The sequence below is a fragment of the Alligator sinensis genome, unplaced genomic scaffold, assembly GCF_000455745.1.
Source record: "Alligator sinensis unplaced genomic scaffold, ASM45574v1 scaffold56_1, whole genome shotgun sequence".
In the NCBI taxonomy this organism is placed as follows: Eukaryota; Metazoa; Chordata; order Crocodylia; family Alligatoridae; genus Alligator; species Alligator sinensis.
The window spans coordinates 2,766,830-2,788,822 of record NW_005841960.1 but is presented as its reverse complement, the minus strand read 5'-3'; the positions used below and the strand labels follow the sequence as shown (position 1 = coordinate 2,788,822).

The following is a 21,993-nucleotide window of genomic DNA, read 5'->3' as shown; positions in this document are numbered from 1 at the left end:
TGGGGCTCCCTGGTGATACAAGGCTTTCACCCTGGGGAATTCTAGTGGTCAACTGCTACCGGCTGGATATCATGCATCAAACAGTCATTTGTCATGTATACTGGGTCATTGGCCAGAAACTTTTTGAACTCAGGTCAGAAACAGGTCAGTTATAAGACCCAACTACCACCACAACCAACCACTTCTCCCCACTGGCACAGGAGAAGTTCTTGCACTTCAAATCTATGTTTTTTTCAACTCCAGTTTTTACAAATATGAGATCTGTCCATCAAGATTTCAGGGAGTATTCATATACATTGGTTGAACTGACTTCTATCTTAGAAGTTTGTATTTACTGAAAATAGACTTCACATTTTCTCAGCGCAGCATCAAATTAGCAAGAGATATTGGTAGACCACTTGAGATAATTCCACAAGCTATCCTGATGTGTAGTAACTGACAAAGAAAAAATCATCTGGCCCCTGTCACTTGCCATTTCCAGTAGTGTGAGCTAGTAGTTCTTGCCAAAAAAAATGATGTAACCTAACAGAAAACTACCAAGTGCAAAGAAGATATGCACTGTTTTTTTGCCACAAAATAATAATCTCTTTGCAAAAAATAAAATATGGTTAAAAAAAATTCTGAAGACTTGCAGAGTATGCTGTTTGTTACAAAGACTATTTACCAATACATATGGTTATTATATGTAACAATACTTACTTTTTGATGCCTACCACTAATAAAAATCTAGCAATATGACCAAGTCTTTTTGAAATAAGGAGAAGATGACAATTAGAACTGATGATGAATTACATTTAAAAATAATTTAAAAAACACATTTTGGTAAGAACCTGAAAAAACTATTCTTGAAACATATGTCTTTGCTAAGCAATGCATGCTTTTGTAGAAAAATTATTATTTATACTAGTAACTACATCATAGAATTTGGATTTATCCAAGCTGTGTGTGTTATTTTTCATGTCTCTATTCATTCTCTTTCACTTAGTATTTGTGGAATTCAGCATCTGGAGCGAGCAGGAAACAAGCTGACTCTCTTTGACTCCCTTTATTTCTGCATAGTGACATTTTCCACTGTGGGCTTTGGGGATGTTACACCCAAGATATGGCCTTCAAAACTGCTGGTTGTCATTATGATCTGTGTTGCCCTTGTGGTGTTACCCATACAGGTAAACCCTAACTGTTTTCCATTTAAGAGTATTTAGGGGGAAAAAAAAGGTCAAAAAACTGATAATAATTAAAATTGCCCTTACTATCTGTATACCTAACCCCTTTTCTGCAATCACACTTGGAGCTTTCTTTTCTCCCTGTTTTTAAAATATATTTGTAGACTGTGTTTGTATGAGAAAATTACCAGGGCATGAATTTTCAAATCCTTGTGTAAGCAGGTGGTACTTTTCATATACTACGGAACCTATAGACCTTGCATATTGTTCAAATGTATCCCCAATTTAGGATTTGATTTTATTACTAACTTAAACAGCACCAGCAAATCATGATTGCTGCATTCATCTTGTGCACTCTCTCTGCTACTACCTTCGATTCTCTCTGCTTGCATTCCTATGCTAGAGTTAGAATGAAGTTACTTATTATGAAGTTACTCGTTACTTGAAGTTACTTAGACAAGAGGCAGGCAATTATTTTGGGCGGAGGGCAGCTTACCAAGTTTTGGCAAGCTGTCGAGGGCTGCATAGGTAGCCCCACCCCTTAACAGGTGCCCCACCCCCTGGTCACCATCTTGGGACTGGAAGTTCTTCCCCTAACCTCTTACCACTATAATATGTTTTAATTTAGTTTTTAAAAATATTTTTGTCCTGATTTGTAGGCATTTGTGGTATATATGCAGAAGTGAATGAATATGGGGTTTATGGGTATGTGTGGATGTGTGTGTGTGGGTATGGATGTGGATATGGGAGCCATGTAATGCAGATGGCTGGGCAGGAAAGTGGAGAAAGGGGCAGGAGAGGGGAGTGGAAGTGAGCGGGAGCATGGGGCCTACACCAATGTCCTGGGCCCAGCACCAGCAGGGCCCAGAGTGGGGCGGTAGGAGCATGGGGCGTGGGCTGGTAGGGGTCTGTGGAGCTGGGCTGGCCTGCAACAGCAGGGAGAGTGGAGACCTGATCCCACTCCATAGAGCCCCTGCTGGCTGGGACCCCACGCTTCTGCCGCCCTGCTCTGGGCCCCACCAGCACTGGCCCCGGGACACTGGCATGGGCCCCGTGCTCCCACCTGACTGCCACTGGCTCCTATGTGCCTGCTCACTCCCAGTGGCCCCACCCCAGCCCTGTGATACAGGCGGGGAGCAGCACACAGCCCCGACCCCATGCTCACCTGCAGTGAACAAGCTGGTGCTCAGCGTGGGTGAAAATCACGTTCCCCTCCCTCCCCCACCTGCCTGGCACCCTGTGCTGCAGCTGCTCACAGACCATATGGGGCTGTCCTGCCTTCGGCCACATAAACGCTGCCCTGTGGGGCAGGGGTGGCAAAGTAGAGTAGGCACAGGCAGCTATGCACAGGCTCAGAGTGGGAAGGGGGAGTGGCTGCTTTTCCCTTGCGGTGAGCACCAGCTCGCTCCCTGCCACCGCTGCTAATCTGGGCCCCGCACCAACTCCTGGATCTCCCATCAGGGCTGAACCATGGCAGCAGCAGCCCAGTAGAAGCTGCTGCATGGCAAAGAGAAAAGTGGCTACCCTGCATGCTGCTGCTGGCCAGTGTTTGCTGTGGCTGCCCGCCCAGAGCCCTTTACCGCCACCTCTGTGCTGCTTATCAGCTGCTTTGCATAACCACTGCTGCCACACTGGGCAGCCCAGGTGCAGCGGTGAAGCAGCTGCACCAAACACTGCATGGCGGTGATGAGAGGGTGGTTGCTTTCCTCTGCTCTGAGCAGCATCTTCTGGGGAGTGAGCTGGTGCTTAGTACAGGGGAAAAGCAGCCACTCCCCCTTCCTGTGGCCAGCACCCCCGGCTGCAGCAACTCAGAGCCCATGCAGGGCTGCCTGTGCCTGCTCTCCATGGCCACCACTGCCCCATGGGGCAGCAGTGAAATGGTGGAGAGGCAGGACAGCCCTGCACGGGCAGTGCGAGTCTGCAGCAGGAAGCACTGGGCATGAGGTGGGGCACTTTTCCCCTGCACTGAGCACCAGCTCATTCTCCATGGGTGAGCACAGGGTTGGGGCTGTGCGCTGCTCCCTGCCTGTACTGCGGGGCTGGGGCAGGGGCATTGGGAGTGAATGGGCATGCAGGAGCAAGCGGCAGCCAGGTGGGAGCTTGGGGCCTGTGTCAGTGAGCTTTAACCTGTGGGTGCTTGCATTTTAAGTGCCCTTAGTATTGTCTAAGTGTAATGTGTAAACTTCACCCTCAACTGGAAAAAGTCTGATTTAAACTTTGACTTCAGTAAAAAACCTTGGCATTTCTATATGTTATGGAGGGTTGGGATTTTTCATATGAAGAAAGGGTTTTCAACAGACATACCAATTTGTCAAAGCCAAAATATTTCATGGCAATTTGCAAGTTGCATTTGCCAGCTGAGTTGCTGGAGGATCCTGAAGCTTCCAGGCTAGGGATAGACATTACACATAAACCAGTTTAAGTGATCAGGAATTGATCTAAACTTGTAACAGAACAGGTATTCAGTTTACATAAACGAGTTTAAAAATGGCTGAAACCAGTTTGAAGTAAACCTGGTTGAATGTAGTATCATACTTAACTGATTTGGGTCAGACTGGTTTATGCAATGTCTGTCCCAGCCCCCAGAGTCTGCAGATCATTCTGTGGCAATCTCACTGTATTGACTGACCCAGGGTTGGGCCTCCAGCATTCCCAGTTTCCCTGTCCAAAACCAGTAGGGCAGTGCGAGACTTCGGGCAGAGCTTCGGATCCAGAGAAGCTTTGGACACTTCAGGGTCCAAAGCAGCACATCCGAGTCGAAGTGCTGGCCTTGTTAGGCTTCCCGAAGCGGTTCGGAGCCACCTTGGAGCCATCTCGGAGATGCGACCATAGGGTATAATGGGGAAACAATAAAATATCTATAACTTTGTTGTTTTTTGTCCAATTTGGATGAAATTTTCTAGTATGGTAGACTCTGTAGAGAGGACGAAGTTTGTCAAGTTTTAAGAATTTTGGTGCACGGGTTTGGGGGGAACAGCACCCAAATTCTTGAAAGCAAAACTCCTCATGTCTAGGTGTTACAATATAGCAGGGTGAATACTGCAGGGCTGGTAGCCTCTGCTGAGGCCACAAAGTCTGACAAGTTTCAAGAAGGTCAGTTCAGGGATTTTGGGGCAGCTGTACCCTAAATTCTTGAAAACAAAACTCCTGTCATGTCTATGTGTTACAACATAGCAGGGTAAAAACTGCAGGGGCAGTAGCTCCTGCTGTGACCACAAAGCTTGCCAAGTTTCAAGAAGATTGGTCCAGGGGTTTGGGGGGAACTGCCCCTCAAGCTGAGGACAAGCAAAACTCATGCCATAGATGCTTGTGGGACTGACTCTGTGTCTGTCTTGGGGTGGGGAGGGGAGACACTACTGCAGGCCTGGCTGCTAAACTACTTTGTTACCAGTTACCAATCACTCACTCATAATTCACTCAGGGACCAGGGACTCAGGGGTCAGCTCAATACACAGGACCTAGCTACTACATACCGACTTAACGAGCATCAATTAGCACCTACAAAACCAGGCTAAGGAGAGGAAAGAATCAATACAGACAATCAACTGCCCCAAGACAGACACAGTCTTGGCACGAGTTTTGCCTGTCAGCAGCTAGGGGGGCAGGGCCCCAGACCGCCCCCCGCACTGATCTCCTCCACAGCTGGCAGGACTCACAGCAGGGACCACCATCCCTGCAGCTGTCACCCCGCAGTGCCTTAGCACAGGCAGTGTCACCCATGGCACGAGTTTTGCTTGTCCGCAGCTTGAGGTGCAGTACCCTCAAACCCCAGCACTGATCTTAAACTTGGCAAGCTTTGTGGCCTTAAGAGCTACAAGCCCTGCAGTTTTGACCCCCCACTGTGTTGTGACATGAGTTTGGCTTTCAAGAATTTGGGATATAGTTCCCCCAAAACCCCTGCACCAATCTTCTTGTAACTTGGAAAGTTTCATGCTCTCAACAGAGGCTACCATCCCTGCAAGTTTCATCCAAATTGGATAAAAAACAACAACGTTATAGATCTTCCATTGATTCTCCACTATACCCTATGGCTGGATCTTCGAGGCAGTTCCAAAGCTTTGAAGCCGCTTCAGCCGGATCGAGGTGGAAACCCAGTCTGGAGCTCTGGATCGGATCATGGCCATCCGAAGTGGCTGGATCCGAAGCCAGATCAGATCACTGCCGACTCGTACACACCTAAAAACCAGAAACCAAGAAACCCCAAGGCCTTTCAGGGCTTCCAGGATCTGTGCCATGAACAAGGTCACATTTCTTCTTGGAATTGTAATTATTTCAAAACTTTTATTTGGAATGTTAATTTAATCTTGATTAGCTTTATCATAGGGATGGCTGAGCAGAAGAGGTCTGCATCCACGTGCAGCATCCTAAAGGTTTCCAATGTATAGCTAATCAACAACAATATTTAAGTAGACTTGTAGCAAGAGAGAGACTCGATGTTGTGGTCTGAGCAAAAGATGAGTGGTGGCATGGGAACATATCCTGATCTCATATTTTGGCTCTGATACTGAATTGATTAGAAACAAGTTGTGTCAGTTTTCCATATGTAGAATCGGAATACAAGAAAAAACCTGTTTGGGAACCATGTTGTTAACATTTACCTGTATTTTTTAAACAATTTTAAAATTGAAATGGTATGTATGAGCTTTATAAAATATTTTTACATGCAGTTTACTGAAACATTGCTCATATGCTTTTAATGACTGGTTACATCACAGAACACATTGCATCCTAGATTTACCTTTATTGGATTAGAAAATAGGTTTCATGGTAAGGCAGTGTGTGCTAAGTATGGCGGCAAAGGAAAAATGCTGTTTAACAGTTGCTATAGCTGATACTTAAACAAACAAGAAACAGCAGCAGAACAGAATGCATTGTTCCTGTTCGCCATAGATTTAAGTGTTGTCAGTATTGATACAGCATGCCAAACAGAGACTATTCACAGACTTGATTGTATCAAATGCTACTATCTTTAGAGTCTTAAATTTGGAGGGGGGGAGGGGAGACAGAGGGGGGGACTCAGATATTACCCCAACTAAATCATTATAAGTGTAATAAATTGGTGTTTCTTTTAGATTCCCAGCTCCTGATCTCATGTAATTATGTAATTACATCAGAATATCAGTTTTAACTTGGTGGGTGAGGAGGGGGAAGAGAGAGGATGGAAAATATGAGCCTTCAGATTTAAACACCAGAAACTAAATAAGGAGATGCAGTATTTATTGTTTAGATTAAAAAAAAAAAAACCCTCATTATTTAATCCAGTTTTGATACTCAGCATTTCTGATTGCTTCATTTGGGCCATCCTAATTTATTAATGAAACATCCAATCTCTCATTCCATCCAGATTGTTTCAAATTGCTGCTCTTGTAAAGCAAGAATGACTAACAGAATGCAAATTTGACCTTGATTAAATGAGCACCTGGAAACATCAACAACTCATCATGATAACGAATCTTATGTTAATCGTGTGTGTTTCATTTACATTTTACAATCTATTGCAGTTTGAACAGCTGGCTTATTTGTGGATGGAGAGGCAAAAGTCAGGTGGTAACTACAGTCGACACAGAGCTCAGACAGAGAAACATGTTGTATTGTGTGTTAGCTCTCTGAAGATTGATCTGCTTATGGATTTCTTAAATGAGTTCTATGCTCATCCCAGACTGCAGGTATATTTACAATGTAACAAAAATAATAAGAAACTCAGTTAGATACTAGCTCATTGCAGACAGCCTTCTGGAACAGCTACAATTTGTGGAACTGAATTCAGTTTGAATGGGGAAACTACCTATAATAAGAAACTCAGATGTATTATTACATGCCTTTGTTTTAAATTGAGCTAAGTGGATTAGACAGATAGAATTATGCTTTTGTCACAAATACTTTGATTTATTTAAATTAAGCTCAAATATTTTAATACAAATAATTTTCTTTTAGCTCAAAACATGAAAAATAATTACAACATGGTTATTTCTTTTTCCCTTTGGTATTTAGAGGACTAATCCAAAACCTCCACAGAAGTCACTGAGAGTTTTTCTGCTGACTTTGTGAGGTTTGTCTCACTGTAATGATTAAGACAGAAATGGAGAAAACAGAGTAATAAATGAAGATCCTGAAACAGAAGATTACTGCTAAGCAGGGATTTGGTTTTCTGTTCACCACAGAAAAATTCAGTAAAACCCAGATTTTCTCATTTTGAGGAGAAAAACCCACATTTTCTCCTTTAAATGAGAAAAATGCAGGAAAAGGCAGGTTTCCCCTTGCAGGGTGGCAGAGTTACAGCCTTCAAGGGGCTGGGGTGAATGGGATGAAGGCGATCAGGCAGGGGGTACCATTTATACATGTATATGGCCACCAGGCACCCTGGAGAGCAGTTCTTGGAGCTCTTCATAGGTAAGCTGAGGTGGGGTGGAGGTATTGAGGTCCCCATACTGAGGAAGGGAGTTGGGCAGGGCTGGGGCTGCTGCCCAGCCAATGTGATTCATGGGGTTTTGGGTCTGGGGCCATGTTTGGCCGCAGAGCCCAGGTGGGGAGTGAGATGGAGTTGTGGGCAGCTTGTCTGGGTGGCTGGCTCCCTGCTACTGCACACACTCCCAGGGGGCCCATGATTTGTGCACAGAGTGGGGCTGGGGGCAAGCTGCCCACTGCATGTTCAGGGCTGCTCACCCTGCTGCTTTCCCACCAGGGCCTCCATGGCCCAGCAGGCAGGGCCCGGCATGTCAGGGCAGAGCCAGGTGGGGAAGCTCAGTGCCACCGGAGGGAGCCCTGTGCTGTCATGGCGAGGCACCCCCTGCCTGCCCAGCGGCAGCAGGGGTGGTGGTGCAGAGTTGTGCCCCCTGCTCCTGCCAGGCAAGCAAGAAGTGCCTCTCCATGGCAGTGTGGGGCTCCCTGTAGTGGCACAAGCCTCTCTGCCGTGCTCTACCCTTACACACTGGGTCCTACTCAATGGGCTGTGAAGGCCCAAGTGGAGGGCAGCAGGATGGGGAGCTCTTAGGTCACAGCAGGCAGCCCACCCCTGCCTCAGCCTCACAGGATCCGCTCTGCCTGTGCTACCCATGGGGGAGAGGAAGCCAGGCTCTACCTTCTGCTCTGCCACAGCCACCCATGGGCAGCAGCCAGGGCTCAGGCACTGTTGGGGGTGGGGGGGGCAGGGGGACCTTGGTCTTTGGCTGCATAGGCCTGGTAGCTGTGGTCACCCTCCAGCAGGGCTGGGGGTGCAGGGGGCTGTGGGTAGGGAGTGAGGGCCACCAGAAGGCCTGAGGGCCTGTGGCTTGGGAGCGAGGGGTAATGGCATGGGCAGGGCACCAGCATATCAGGGCTGCTCAGTGCCACAAAGTAGGGGGTTACGGAGCGGGGGGCAGCTTCAGCTGGATCTGCATCCTGGTGAGTGAAGGAGGCAGGGAGAGCTCTGACTTTTTATGATAAAAAACTCAAAATCAAATGCCAGGATGTATAGGTATTTAGAATTTATTTTATTATTAAAATTATATATGTGTGTGTATATATATATATAGATAGATATATAAATATAGATATATATCTATATATATAGATATAGATATATGTGTGTATATATATATAATGATGTTTCATTTTAATCGTGGAAAAATGTAGATTTAGGGTTGTTATTTAACTGAAAATTGGGGATTTCTTTTTTTTAAATCAGAGAAAACCAGGATTCCTGGTTTATCACAGACCTTTTTCAACCTCCAGATTTTCTATTAGCCAATTCTCCTTTAACAACAGAAGGCAATATTAAGTAATTAATGTGCCTTTTCTACATTCCCTTATGTTTTGACAGGATTATTATGTGGTTATTTTGTGTCCAACTGAGATGGATGCTCAGGTCCGAAGGGTGTTGCAAATCCCAATGTGGTCCCAGAGGGTTATCTATCTGCAAGGTTCAGCACTGAAAGATCAAGACCTGTTGAGAGCTAAGTAGGCAGATTCTGAGTAATATATTTTTATTTTAATATTTTATGTGACTTGTTCCAACTTTCTCCTTAAATAAGTTATAGACATAATGACTCAGATGAAAAAGGAATGTGGGCATGTATTTTAAAAGGCTAACATGTACATCTGAAGCATACTGTTTTTGTTGTTGTTGTTGTTGTTGTTGTTGTTGCTTTTCCCCTAAAGCAATCTATCTTTTTATTGGGCTAAGTTTTTCCTCTATCTTTATTTTACATTATATATTTTTTTCTTTACTATAGCTAGATAGATATTGTTTATATATCTATATATATCTATATCTATATATCTATCTATATATGTGTGTGTATATGTATATATATAAATAATTCAGAAATTAAAAAAAAATGCTTTTGAAGCAAAAGCCCTGGAAAGGTAGTGATTGGCTCCAGAATTTTCTTGAATGATGATGGGAGCATTTCTGTTGACCAAATGAGGTAATTTTATTACCTGGTATAGTGGAACCCCCATACTGTAAGCAGTTTGCTTTACCTACTCTACTAAGCTTTTGTACTCTCCTGCTTCAAAACATTATTTCCATAGCAAGTGTCTATAGATAATTCTATACCCAGACTTTTAAAGAATCTACTCCTCTCTTCCAGGAAGGACATACCCATCCAATATGTGACATACCCATCCAGTAGCGTAATTAGGGGATGGGGAGCAGGATAGCAGCCCTGGATGCTGACTTGGAGAGTGCAAAAACGGCAGCCACTGCAACTCCTACCACCCCAGCTGCCGCCACTGTTCTTCTGGCAAAAACTTCCTATGTATACCTCTGTACATATCTCTCAACCAAAATAGTGACCACCACAAAATAGATCCCATTCCTTAAACTTTTAGCATTGGTTGCCTCCAATTTGCAATCCTTTCTATTTATAGAACAGTTTTATAAGTGCACTTACCTTTTGTAGATATTTCCCATATGTTTAAAAGATGATAATGTAAAGGGGTCAAATTTGTTAGGGTTCTTGACATGGATCACAGCCTCTCAATGATCTGTCTCTTAAAAAAATCCTGGATCCATTTAAAAGAAGAAAAATGAATGGTCTTTTCAGAATGAGTTTAATTATATATTTGTTTATTTATGTATTTGCTACATGTAAGAGTTTCCAGTTTTAATTTCCTGCTGATCTTGATAAAAGATTGGTTGGATTTAGCTGGCATTAGTGCTACACATTGGGAGGTGAAAATAAATCAAAATGCGGTTCCTGAAAGGCAATTATATGAATTTAGCCTATAATAACCTGAAGCTAGTCAACTGAAGAATTGTACTTTATCCTAAAGAACATGTAATTGAATGTACCTGTCACAGAATAAATTTTAACGTATCCTAAGGGACTAAGCATACTAGGAATTTAATAGAACATTTAATATGAAATATAACCCAATAACTAAGAGATTGCTAGAGTTCAATTCTGTTTAATGAGCACATAGTGTGCTGAAAAGATAGGAGATGCATATTAAACCTTTCTATTAAATAACATGGAGGTTTCAGTTACAAGTAATAGAAAAAAGAACTTCATTATCAAACTTAATGTCCGATTATCAAAATGTATATACATATATATATCTTACATGCAAAAACTCTTTCAAATGAAGGTTGCTAAGGTTAGAAAGCCATACACTGAAAAACTTAAGAAATGCCAAGATCAAGGAAAGAACCAGGCTTTTAACATACATGTGACTTGTACCTAGCCAAATCTCAAAACTGCCAATTCATTCTCATTCTCCCTTACCAGTCAGCCACCTTTGACACAATCGGCCATGTCCCTTTCTTGAAAGCTTTTCCTTTCTTGGCTTTTGTGACTGATTCTCCTTCAAACTCTGTAATTATTCCTCCTTTAGAAGAGCTTGCTCATGGCCTCCCTTTGCATTCAAATTCCATAGCGCCCTGCCATTGGTTCTATTCTCTTTCCTTTCTGTGCTTTATCTCCAGGTAATCACATCTACAGACTCAAATGCAAGCACCAGTTCTGTAACTCTACTTTATTCCAAAAGTACTGTTCAGACTAAAGTCTTGGTCAGTCTCTTTAGTCTCTGCTTGTGGATGTCTAACCATCAGCTCAAGCTCAACATGGCTAAATCAGAATGCAATCCTCCTCCATAGCCCTTCCCAAGACCTCTTTTTGATCACTGTGGATAAAACCACCATTTCACCTGTGTCTCAGGCCCACGACCTGTGCATCATTGATTCTGACTAGTCTCTAGGTCCTCGCTGTAGGCTTAGTCTTTCAGATTCTTTCCACATAACATCTCCAAGGGTGGAAACAGGCTTTGCCTTTGTACCACCCCCCAAAAAATGTTTATAGCTGCAAAAAGCTAAAGAAAATAGATGCCCATACCTCTTGTTGCATCAGAGTGTGGTTGCAACAAAAGGTAGTAATAATTTGTGCCACTTTATTGTGGCAGATACCTATTTGCTTTAAGGCAGGAGATCATGGGCAGGCATAAAGGCATCATGCCTAGACTCTTCAGTTGCCCTGATCCTGCACACCCCAAGACTTTCTGGGCAGGATGAGGCCCCTCAATCACTAGGAATGCCTGCACAGCTGTCTCCACTTACAGAAATGAGACCTCAATTCCCCCTGTTTCTCCAGGGCTGCACCTTCATAAGTGGGGAAATCATGGTATCCCTGCTTACTGAAATACATCCCCAGGATCTCAGTGAATGTCTTGGTTAGCAGATAAAGTTTACGAGCTTTATCAAAAATAAAATATTCACTATTAAGACCCTTCATAGTTTATCTTCATCCTACCTACTCTCTGTTATTCAGTACTGAGAAATTAACTCTCACCTTTTAATAGCCCATTATGCCATCTAACTACATTAAATTTTTAAACAAGCACCTTTGTTCCCATGCTTGGAAGAAACTCCTTGTAAACCTGCTTCCTTCCTACCTTTTTCATGTCTTTGTGACAAGATATTTAGCAGAACTCACAGAATCATTGGAATCTGTCATGGCTGTGCTGTGAGCTTTTTTTCTATGGCTTTGAACGTACCCAGGATTGGGCTCCCCCTGAGCTGGCAATAAGGTGCAATATGATCTAATGAGTGATCCGCACAATCGCACCTCCTGCCATGCCACAAGTGCATGCCACTTCCTGCCACCACCCCAGGAGGTAGCACAGTATAGCAGAGGGCAGTCCACAGTGTAGCCTATTGAATACAGTTTTTAATGGACCAAAATGCTGTGTTGTTCTAGTGTCTAATTCCATTAATATATTTATATTTTATATTTCAATGTCTATTGAATTATAATTCAGAATGTTAATCTGGAAAAATAATCTTTGTGACGTTCAAGTGCATAGCAATGAAAAATAGAAATATATGAATGCAAAGCAATTAATTTGATATAGTCCATCTAATGCCTCACCTTCTTTAAAACCACTATTCATAAATACCTCAAATTTGTGCTGCAACTTATCAATATCAGTGAACAGATAACCTTCTTCTATTTTCTTGGATTCTAAATTATGATATTTGGGCCCCCTTGGTGGCCATTTATGCATGTATTTAATGTTATGCATACGAATAATGCCATTGAAGTCATGATGTGAAACTTATAATGTAATGCCACTACCCCAGTGCAGAGCTGTCCAATTCAGGGCCCACAACTGACATGTGACCTATGAGGGATTAATTTGAGTCCTGTCACAGGCTCCAACCAAGCTGTCACCCCTCCCATCACTGGCTGCAGTAGCAGCCAGGATCACTACACTCCTCCTCCCTCTACTGGCTTCCACTTCCTAACTTCACCTCAGGAGATAGCAAAGCACAGGGAAGTTCACAGTACAGTGGGGAAGTCCACTGTTGGAGAGCTGTGGCTGAAGCCAGGACACATGTGTGGTGCAGTGTGGAGGGTGCCCACATTGCATGCTGAATGGTCTGTGGCTCACAGTGGTTCAGCCTGAACAATGTGTAGCCCCTGCTGTGTGGCTCACAGGGCCTCCAGCCACTTTAAAGTTGGATGGCCCTGCCGTTGTGTCAAGTTGCAAAAAACAATGATGGGATAGCTTATATTAGTAAAATAAAAATCACATGAAGTACATACAGAAGCAGTGCCTCATTTTGCACTGATGTAATTGATGCAACTGATATAAACTTGACATTCAGGTTTACGAGAATCCCAGAATCCCAGATTAGTAAATATAACCCTGCATAATTCTGTTCTTGGTTTCACTTGTTTAACTACAGTGATATAAATAGCAATACACAGGTCAAAAGGAGCAAACCTCAGCCTAGAATGTGATGTCGAAATCCATCATGTATTTCCGTGTAGCCGCTATATGGACAAACACAGCAACCACTGACTTTTAGAAAACATATGAACACAGGGAACCTAAAACTTTGGCCTAAGACATTTCTAAGTGTGGCAGATCCAATGTTCTAAGTCCGACTGACATCTTCTGGCAATCAGACTGACCCTGCTTTTCACTTCAGCATCCTACTGGCCACCCTGGTTTTGTTTGCAATGCTTTGGCCTTATATATTTATTGGGAGTCAGCCCTCAGTTCTCCCAGAATAATGCTTTGGGTGCCTCTCTCCACATTGTTATCATATGGACCATCTCAAGTCTGACCCAGTTAAGATCACTGCCTGGTGAGCCCCTACACAGCAGTCAATTGCTTATCTCCCATGATGAAACCAGTTTTCTTGGCTTCTGTCTGGTTCCTCAGTTCCCCCGCACAAGCTTGCCTCCAGGCTGTCAGCTGCACATAAATTGTCAGGCCTTACATTCGCCTCTCTCAGTTCTTAGGCTTTAATAAGCATCAACTCAATCCCCAGCCCTTAATAAGCTGCACTCAGGTCCCAGGTCTCATTGAGCCAACATTGGTCCACAGGCCTTGTCAAGCCCACATCAGTTCCTTGGCATTGTCAAGTCTAGTTCAGCTAACTAGGGCTGTCAACTTTCCTGTCTGTCTCCTGGGACTCTACATACCATGCATTTTACCCAAGTGCCCTCAACACCCTCCCTTCTCCCTTATCTATCCATCCAATTCCTTGCAGCAAGGCTTTTGAAGCCAGGAGTATTCCTTGTCCAAAATAATCAAAACACGTGAGCAGTTTCAAATAAACACTAAAAGCTCCTGAGGTGCCTTTTTCTTAAGCCTTACCCTCTATCTAGCTGGCTACATCCAGCTCCAGCCTTTCTGGGCCTATCCCAGTTCATTGTTCATGTACAACAGCTTCTTTCTCTAGTAGTATCTGGGCCAGACTACCTGTCTTCTCTCAGTTCTGGGCTTAAGTAGCCTCTTGCTCTACCCTTCTGGTTGCAAAAGTCCTGGTTTTAAAAGGCTCTCTCCATTTCCTCCCCCTCAAACTCACACATACTCTCTAGCCAGTAATGGAGTAAGAGTTCCTAGGCATAAACAGGGCTGGCCCACAATTTTTTGGGGCCCCCTGCAAGTTATAGTTTTGGGGCCCCCTGATGTATTGAAAAATCAAAATTGTGGTTAATTGCAGTATAAACTCACTGAAATAAATAGTCGGGGTTGGGCTGCACACATGTGGGCTCTGCTGCAGGGAGCGTGGGTGGGGGTAGCATGTGCTGAGGATGGCTGGGTTCCCTTCCCAGGGCCGAGGCAGGAGCTCGGCTGGGAATGGGCTCCCTGCCTGCATTGAGTCCTTTAAACATGGCACAGGTAGCGGGGGGCAAGCGGGGCATGGCCCCTTGGCTGCAGGGTCCCCTGTGGCCATAGGATCTTCAGGATAGGATGGGCTAGCCTTGGGCATAAAGGTATCATGAACAGTTGCTATAAAAAGTCCATAGTAAGCATTTATGAAATGTGTATATTTGAATTGCTGCAATAGATCAGCATTTCTCAACCCCATGGTCGCAAAAAGCAGGTCACAAGAATATATGAAAGGGTCATGAACAAACTTTAAAAATGAATTCACTTTTAAAAGAGAAAAATGTGGGAAACCATGGGTTTTTCCTTGCAGGCTGGTAGAGTTCCAGCCTGCAAGGGACTGTTTTGGGCTCTCCGTGCCTCACACACATCCCACTCTACCACACACACCCATCCCTTGCCCCACACACTGAGGGGCTGGGACCTGGTGGGGAGGCATGGGTCAGGAGTGAGGGGAACTGGGTTGGGACTGGCTATCAATGTTTATAAATGGGTCCTAGTACAAAAAATGTTGAGAACCACTGCCATAGATGACAGTAGGACATGTCTGAATATATATATATATATATATATGTTGTCTGATAGTTTTTGATTTTTCCATCTGCTTTTAGAATGGATGATGCCGAAGCCTGTTTCATTCTGAGTAGCCGGTGTGAGGTGGACAGGACAGCAGCTGTAAGTTCTTTAGAAATATCCATAAGAATGTGTGCACATACTGTTTGTGCTTACAGTATTGTTTGCAGGAATAAGCATCCATTGCCATGCATCTGTCTAATGAATGATGGGGCTTATTCTGTCTAAACTAGAAGTCATTGGCTTTCATTCTATTTACACACATACTCTACAAAATTTCCATTAATTTTCATAGACTCTAAATGCCATATATTTATGAAACAGGATGCAACAGCATGGCATATACAATATTACGTAACTTACTATTTCCTCAAGAGCTGATGCTGTATGCACTATAATTAAGGTAAGATTTATACAAATGAAAAGAAACAAAAATATTGAAAAAAATAAAGCATTATTATATATACATTGTATGACATTTTGTACTATATCAAACTCATCTTTATGCAGTGTAAAATATATTATTGCTTTTTTAAAAGTTTTTTTTTTCCCCCCTTGTATCTGAGTAGTATTACAAAGTGCAATGAATATACTGGGCTCAGTTCACTGCCTCCAAGAGTACCTTTACTGAAGGTTCTGGGATTATCTGCAAATTGTTATCTATAAACAAACACACAAAGAAAAAATGCCGATTTTAAGAGTTACAGTCATCCAATCAGGGATAGAACTCATGATTCCACTAAAAGTGGAACATGGTTATTTTCCTAGGATTTTCTGAACATGTATTAATCAATTATTTTTCTGTCATTGCAATGGCAGAACATTGGTGGTTTGCTCATCCTCCCTACTTTTACCTTGGCATTGGTTCCTTTTCATTGCACTTTGTAGTTGTGTGTGAGGGTTTGAAGTAGTAGTTCTTGGTATCTGTGGGTACATCTACATGTAAAATTAATGTGATGAAATAAACTCTGGCACATATTGCATCAGAGTTCATTGCTTCTGGGTGCTGCATTTACACATGTGCCTGGAACTGCAGCACATTGAGCTGGGTCAGAGTAGCTTCAGTTGGCAGGGGACTTGCTGAGTCAGCCTGCCAGCATGGGGCTGCTCTGTCTTGCCTCAGCATGCTGCAGAGGGGTTGACTGGGCCACGAGGATGCACTGAGCCCTGCAGTGATGCACCCTCGTGCCCCATCCAACTCCATCAGTATCTACATGCAATGTTCCCTCTAAGGTGTAGCGATACATGAGCACCCCGCTTCAGTCCGTGAGCACACCGCTTTGGTCCGTGAGCACACTGCTTTGGTCCATTCCCGAATTGGTCCTGCTTCCCCCTTTAATATTTAATATTACACTGTGTACCAGATGCATTCTTTAATATTCATCTTAGTCTATTTATTATCTTGTTAGATGTTTTTCTTTAAAGGCCCAATTCTGCTTTTAATTTGCATTGTTGTAAATAATAGAAGAAACTAGCTGTAATACCCACATGCTACCTTGTAATCATGTTGATGTGGCCAGGATTAAGACTTAATTAATACTTAAATACGGGCAAGCATTTCAGTTCTCTGCCTTCAGTTACCAAAGAGCTGTCTGTGTCTCCAGTATCTTCGTTACATGAAGTGTGTGTACCTCCCTGTCATGTCTCTTGGATCCACATGCAGACTGCACTCTACCTGCTCTCCTCCTCCGTGCTTCACTGCAGCCTTTGAAAGCAGTGTGGCGCCATGTGCGTCCCACCGCTGGGCAGATCAGGCAGCAAGGCACATGGCATCGCTTTCAAAGGCTGCAGCAAGGCGTGGAGGAGGGGAGCAGACAGAGTGCGGAAGACCCATGGGGCTGCTGGGCTTTGGCGCAGGAGCTGTGGGGTTTCTGGCACAGGGATGAAAGCTAAGATTAGGGTGAAGCCGGCGGGGCTTGGGGAGAAGCTTGCCTGAAGGGGCTGGGGACCGGAGCAGTTCCCTGGAGCCAGTGGAACCCATGCGGTGCCCGGCTTGGTCCCTGCCCCTGCTTTGCCTTGGGGAGGAGCCTCTGCCTGCTTTGCACTGCAGGCATGGAGGAGGAAAGGGCGGGGGCGATGATTGTCTACTGATCAGCGGCTCAGCCTTTCACTGGCTGCTCCAGCCAGGGCTGTGCTTTCCCTCCCCGCGGGAATGCCAGTGAGGAGCAAGGTGGAGCGGAGCAGCCCCCGCGCAGCCGAGTAGTAAGTGTCCCATGCCAGCCCCAGTGCGCAGCATTAAAAAGTTACTGTGCGGCAAAATTTTTTATTGTGCGTGGCCACGCACGCGCGCAGCTTAGAGAGAACCTTGTCTACATTTCATAGATTTTCATAGATTTCATAGACATTAGGGCTGGAAGGGACCTCGGAAGATCATCGAGTCCAGCCCCCTGCCCAAAGGGCAGGAAGTCAGCTGGGGTCATAGGATCCCAGCAAGATGAGCATCCCGTTTCATCTTGAAACTGCACACTAAAGAACACTACCATAGGATAGTACATGTGGTTACAAGTACTAACCTACAGCAAAGTTAATTAGTTTACTGTACCCTAATCAGGCTGCACATATGCTTTGCTGCTGAGCAAATTAAGTAGCTCTGCAGTAAATGTCTCTTATAGATGTGACCGGTTAGATTAATAATGGAGGGGACTAGATTTGATGGCAGAGGAACCCTGTCTTCTCTGTGTTTCTATAAAACAACTCAAATATCAAATACCCACTGTGAACTGCTCCAAAACTAGCTGCAGAATTTATTTTTAGAAATGATTTGATAATTAATTTCAAACAACCAACACATTTGATAAAATGGTCAATTCCCAAATATAAAGAGAGGTAAGAGTATATAATTAATGAATTATGTTTAATGGAGAGTATATAATTAATGATTTATAATTTTTATTAATTATTTCCTTTAATTTGGTATCAGTTAGTAGTGATGGGAGGCTATTAATAGTTGATAATTTAAACAGATACAGTATTAAAAAATACTGTGAGAAAATTAAAAGTATTTGCATGTGATCTAGATTTCAGTAGACTCAAAGTACTGTCCTACCCACAGACTACATGCAGCCAGTGAGTGATTAACTTTTGGCCTATTGGCTCCTGCTTGGGCTGCCATACCTCCTCAAACTGCACTTTCTGTTGCTTCTGGGGTCTCTCTCCACTGCCTTCTGCTTCCTGCCCCTACCCCTGGGGCAGCTCAGCCCATGTAGCCTGCACAGCCAGGGACCATGGAGTCTATGTAGGCCAGGGGTCCCATGGCCCATACAGCATTCAGCCCCAATCTGCTCAGAAATTGAACAGCTCTAGACTAATACATTTCCTTGCCATTTCCAAGAACCCAGGAAAAATCTAATAAGATCTAAGAAACTTGAGCCAGGCAGTAATATTTAAATCCCCTTAACCTACTGTTCTTATAACAGAATATAAAAGTGTTAATAGTTATTTTAGGTGTTAAATATGAGGAACAGAAGAATGTAGAAAGCTTTAAGACCTGCTAAATCAGTATTTTGTGGAGTGAAAAAGAAAGTTTGCTTGGATTGTCAGACCATTCCTTCAGCTCTACAAACCCAGCTACTAGCCACTTAAGCAAATCCTTTTCAAGCAATTTTATCAGGGACCCAGCATTAAGGAACAGGAAATTACATGTGAGGCATAGGCAGCAAGAGGAAAAGATGTTAACCAAACTGACATAAATGCTTCTTTAGTGGCTCATTTTAATAAAGGTATTTGCTGGCTAGCTTCTACTATTACATTTTACACATGTCTACATTTCAGACATTTAGACATGTTGCAAAAAAGTATAGTAACTCAAAGCAAAGAAAATATAAATCCTGATTTTCAGAGTGAAAATTGGAATTACACTGGTATCGCTGAAAATCTGAACTTGTGCACCTACCAGCATATTCGTGGTTCTAAAACTAGCAGCAGCAGCATGAATTCAATTCAACTTTTAACAGCAAAAGGTACTGGATAGAAAACCAAATAAGTCTGGTCAATTTTCAAGTAGATCAGATATTCAGTATGTGCTATGCTTTGTGACTCAGGTGCTGTAGTATCTACAAATATCTGGGTAGTCACAACTGTTTGTTAAGGAAGCTTCAATAAATGGCATATAAAATATACTAGTAACTAAGCTAAATTCAATTTTTTAACCACTAAATCTAAGGTCTAGAATAATTTGGCTAATTATCATTTTCTAACTACTTTGCAAATAGGGGGCCTGATTCCCCTGCATTCTTGCAACAGGTTTTGAATCTTTACCCTTCGATTAGTATTGCACATTCAAATTAACACTTACTGAGCATTTCTAATTAAAGCACCCGGAGTATCTTCTGGACAAGCTTCTCTGGAAAAGCACCAGCATCCCTGGACAAGCTTCAGTTAAAGTGCCCCCGCTGCCATTTTTCAGTGTGGGAACACTGATACATGAGACACTGAAGTCTGCTGGAGTGCAGTAATTACCATGCTCCAGTAGACTAGATTAATCAATTAATTGATAGATCTGATCTACTTGAAAATTGACCAAATGATGAATTGATTAATTGAGTCTGCTAGTGTATAGGCACCCACTAAGTGCAGTTAAAATTCAAGCAGGCACATGGTCAAGCAGTTTAATATGTGTTAAATGCCCTTGTCATGTTGTAAATTGTTTCGTGTCAGGTGAGGATTATCTCCTAATATGTGCTAACTTTAATAGGTCGCTGCATTCCAATGATTTGGAACTGTTACAAGAAAATGTGTGACAAAACCCTTTATTATCAGCGGAGGCATCTGTATTCCAGTTGTATTCTTCAGGGGAAGGACAAATGGTGTTTGTATTGTTATTCTCCTCAAGGTTTCTACCAAGGAAGAACATCTTTAGACCATAGTCCAAAAGAGGCTGTTGGGGGAGGGGGAGGAGAAGTGGGGAGGTGGCAACAGACATCGTGATCCAGAACTTCAACTGGCCATCTAGACCCTTCATCCATTCCAGCTATCACTTCCTTCTTGAAATGCAGTAATCCAGAGACATTTTGGATTACTGCATTTCCCTTCAAGCAGACTATTTCCTGAGGGGCCACTTTTCCCTGAAAGAAAATAAATAGAAATTAAGCTAGCACATTCAACACACATCTTCCAGGATTAATAACTGACAGCATTTATTTATGTATAGCTAGGACAGCTAGCATCCAAAAAGGCAAATGCTATTAAAGCAACACTCAAGTTACCTTTATTGCCTCATTGGGTGACTAGCTATTTAACTAGTAATATGTGCTTATGAAAGAGCCTTTTTCCCTTTATGCCAAGCTATGACAAAGAAACCCGTCATGCTTCTATTTCCTGTTACTTTGAATATTATAATATTGTTGTAAAGATTTCCCCCGCCCCTATAACCAGTGCCTATGGGGAAGGGCCTTGTCGTGGCGGCACTGCTTATACCAACACTTCCCCTTCAGTGGTTGGGTGCTGAGTTGTGTGTTGCTCACACACAAGAGAACTGCCCTGACTCAATAATTCACTACTGTACCTCATTCTTCCCTGCCTCTCAGAAAGTTCCCTTAACCAATGCTCACTTATTGAGGGATTTTTTTTTGTAATCTATAGTCTGAGGACTTGATTCTAGAATGATCTTCATCTTTTGTGAAAGTTTATGACTGTGCAAAATATTAGTAATACACTACCAGCCTGATATAGTGTGTTTTATAACAGTTTTGCCTTGTATAAACTTGATGAATTTCATACAGAGTGCAAGATTACAATTTCTTGTATTTTTTTCTCCACTTAATATATTTGGGTGGGACCGATACAATTTTACCTCATTTTTGTTAACTGAAATATCAGGAAAGCAAACAAGAAGATTGTTTGGAAGAATGACAAGTGGAAGGGGTTATAAAAGTGTGGTGGGTTATAAGAATAAGAATTAACCAACTGAGTATCAGCCTTCAGTTTGGAAATTCATACTCAAAGGATACATTTCATGGATGAATGTTAAAAACATGATATTTGAGAAGGTTTGCACACTATCAGAGCCAGTTTCTTATGTTTTACCACTAGAACTGCTTTATCTTATGACTGGTGTTTTGCCAAAAAAACCCCTGCATTATTGAAACTGAAATGTTTCATGATAACATATTAGTTTCAATAAACTTCTGATGAAACTTTCTGGTTTCTTTCCAACTCATCTGTTGGACAATTCAGGACCCAAGAAATTCCATCTCCTGGAAATTAAGGGCAGATGCAAGCTTTAGTCAGATCAGAGAACCTGGATACATGACACATTTATACTAGTATAACTGGTATGCTGTCTTCTCGTTTACACTACCTATAGCATTAAATCAATTTAACTTACTACACACAGGTAAAGAGCTATCACAGGCAAGTTCACACCCATGTGAGTTGAGTCAGTGCAGTTTCATATGTTAACTTTTATCCAGGGGTAGCCATTTTTTTTCAAATGGGCTATTACTAGCTACTTTTTTAACTATTAGCTGGCACTGTAATTGTTTCCACTGTAGCAGTTACTCCAGTGGAGCTGGTCCCTTGTCAGCGACAGGCACTTGTGTAATTTACATAAGTTTACAAAACAAATTTAAGTTAATAGATTCATACATGTTGTTTGGGTCGGAAGGGACCTTAGTAGATCATTGAGTCCAATCCCCTTCCCTGGGCAGGAAAGAGT

The 21,993-nt window shown here is 42.9% G+C and overlaps 1 protein-coding gene across 3 annotated transcripts in view; it reads left to right on the top strand.

The window, feature by feature from the left end:
* The window catches only part of KCNT2 (potassium sodium-activated channel subfamily T member 2), a 371,828-nt gene that overhangs the window by 209,124 nt on the left and 140,711 nt on the right, over positions 1 to 21,993 (top strand). For all 3 annotated transcript variants that reach the window (XM_025200221.1, XM_025200220.1, XM_025200219.1), the window contains exons 9-12: positions 986 to 1,166; positions 6,665 to 6,829; positions 8,962 to 9,098; positions 15,377 to 15,440. In XM_025200221.1, the coding sequence (XP_025056006.1) occupies positions 986 to 1,166; positions 6,665 to 6,829; positions 8,962 to 9,098; positions 15,377 to 15,440 (547 nt within the window). The remainder of the gene's footprint in view (positions 1 to 985; positions 1,167 to 6,664; positions 6,830 to 8,961; positions 9,099 to 15,376; positions 15,441 to 21,993) is intronic.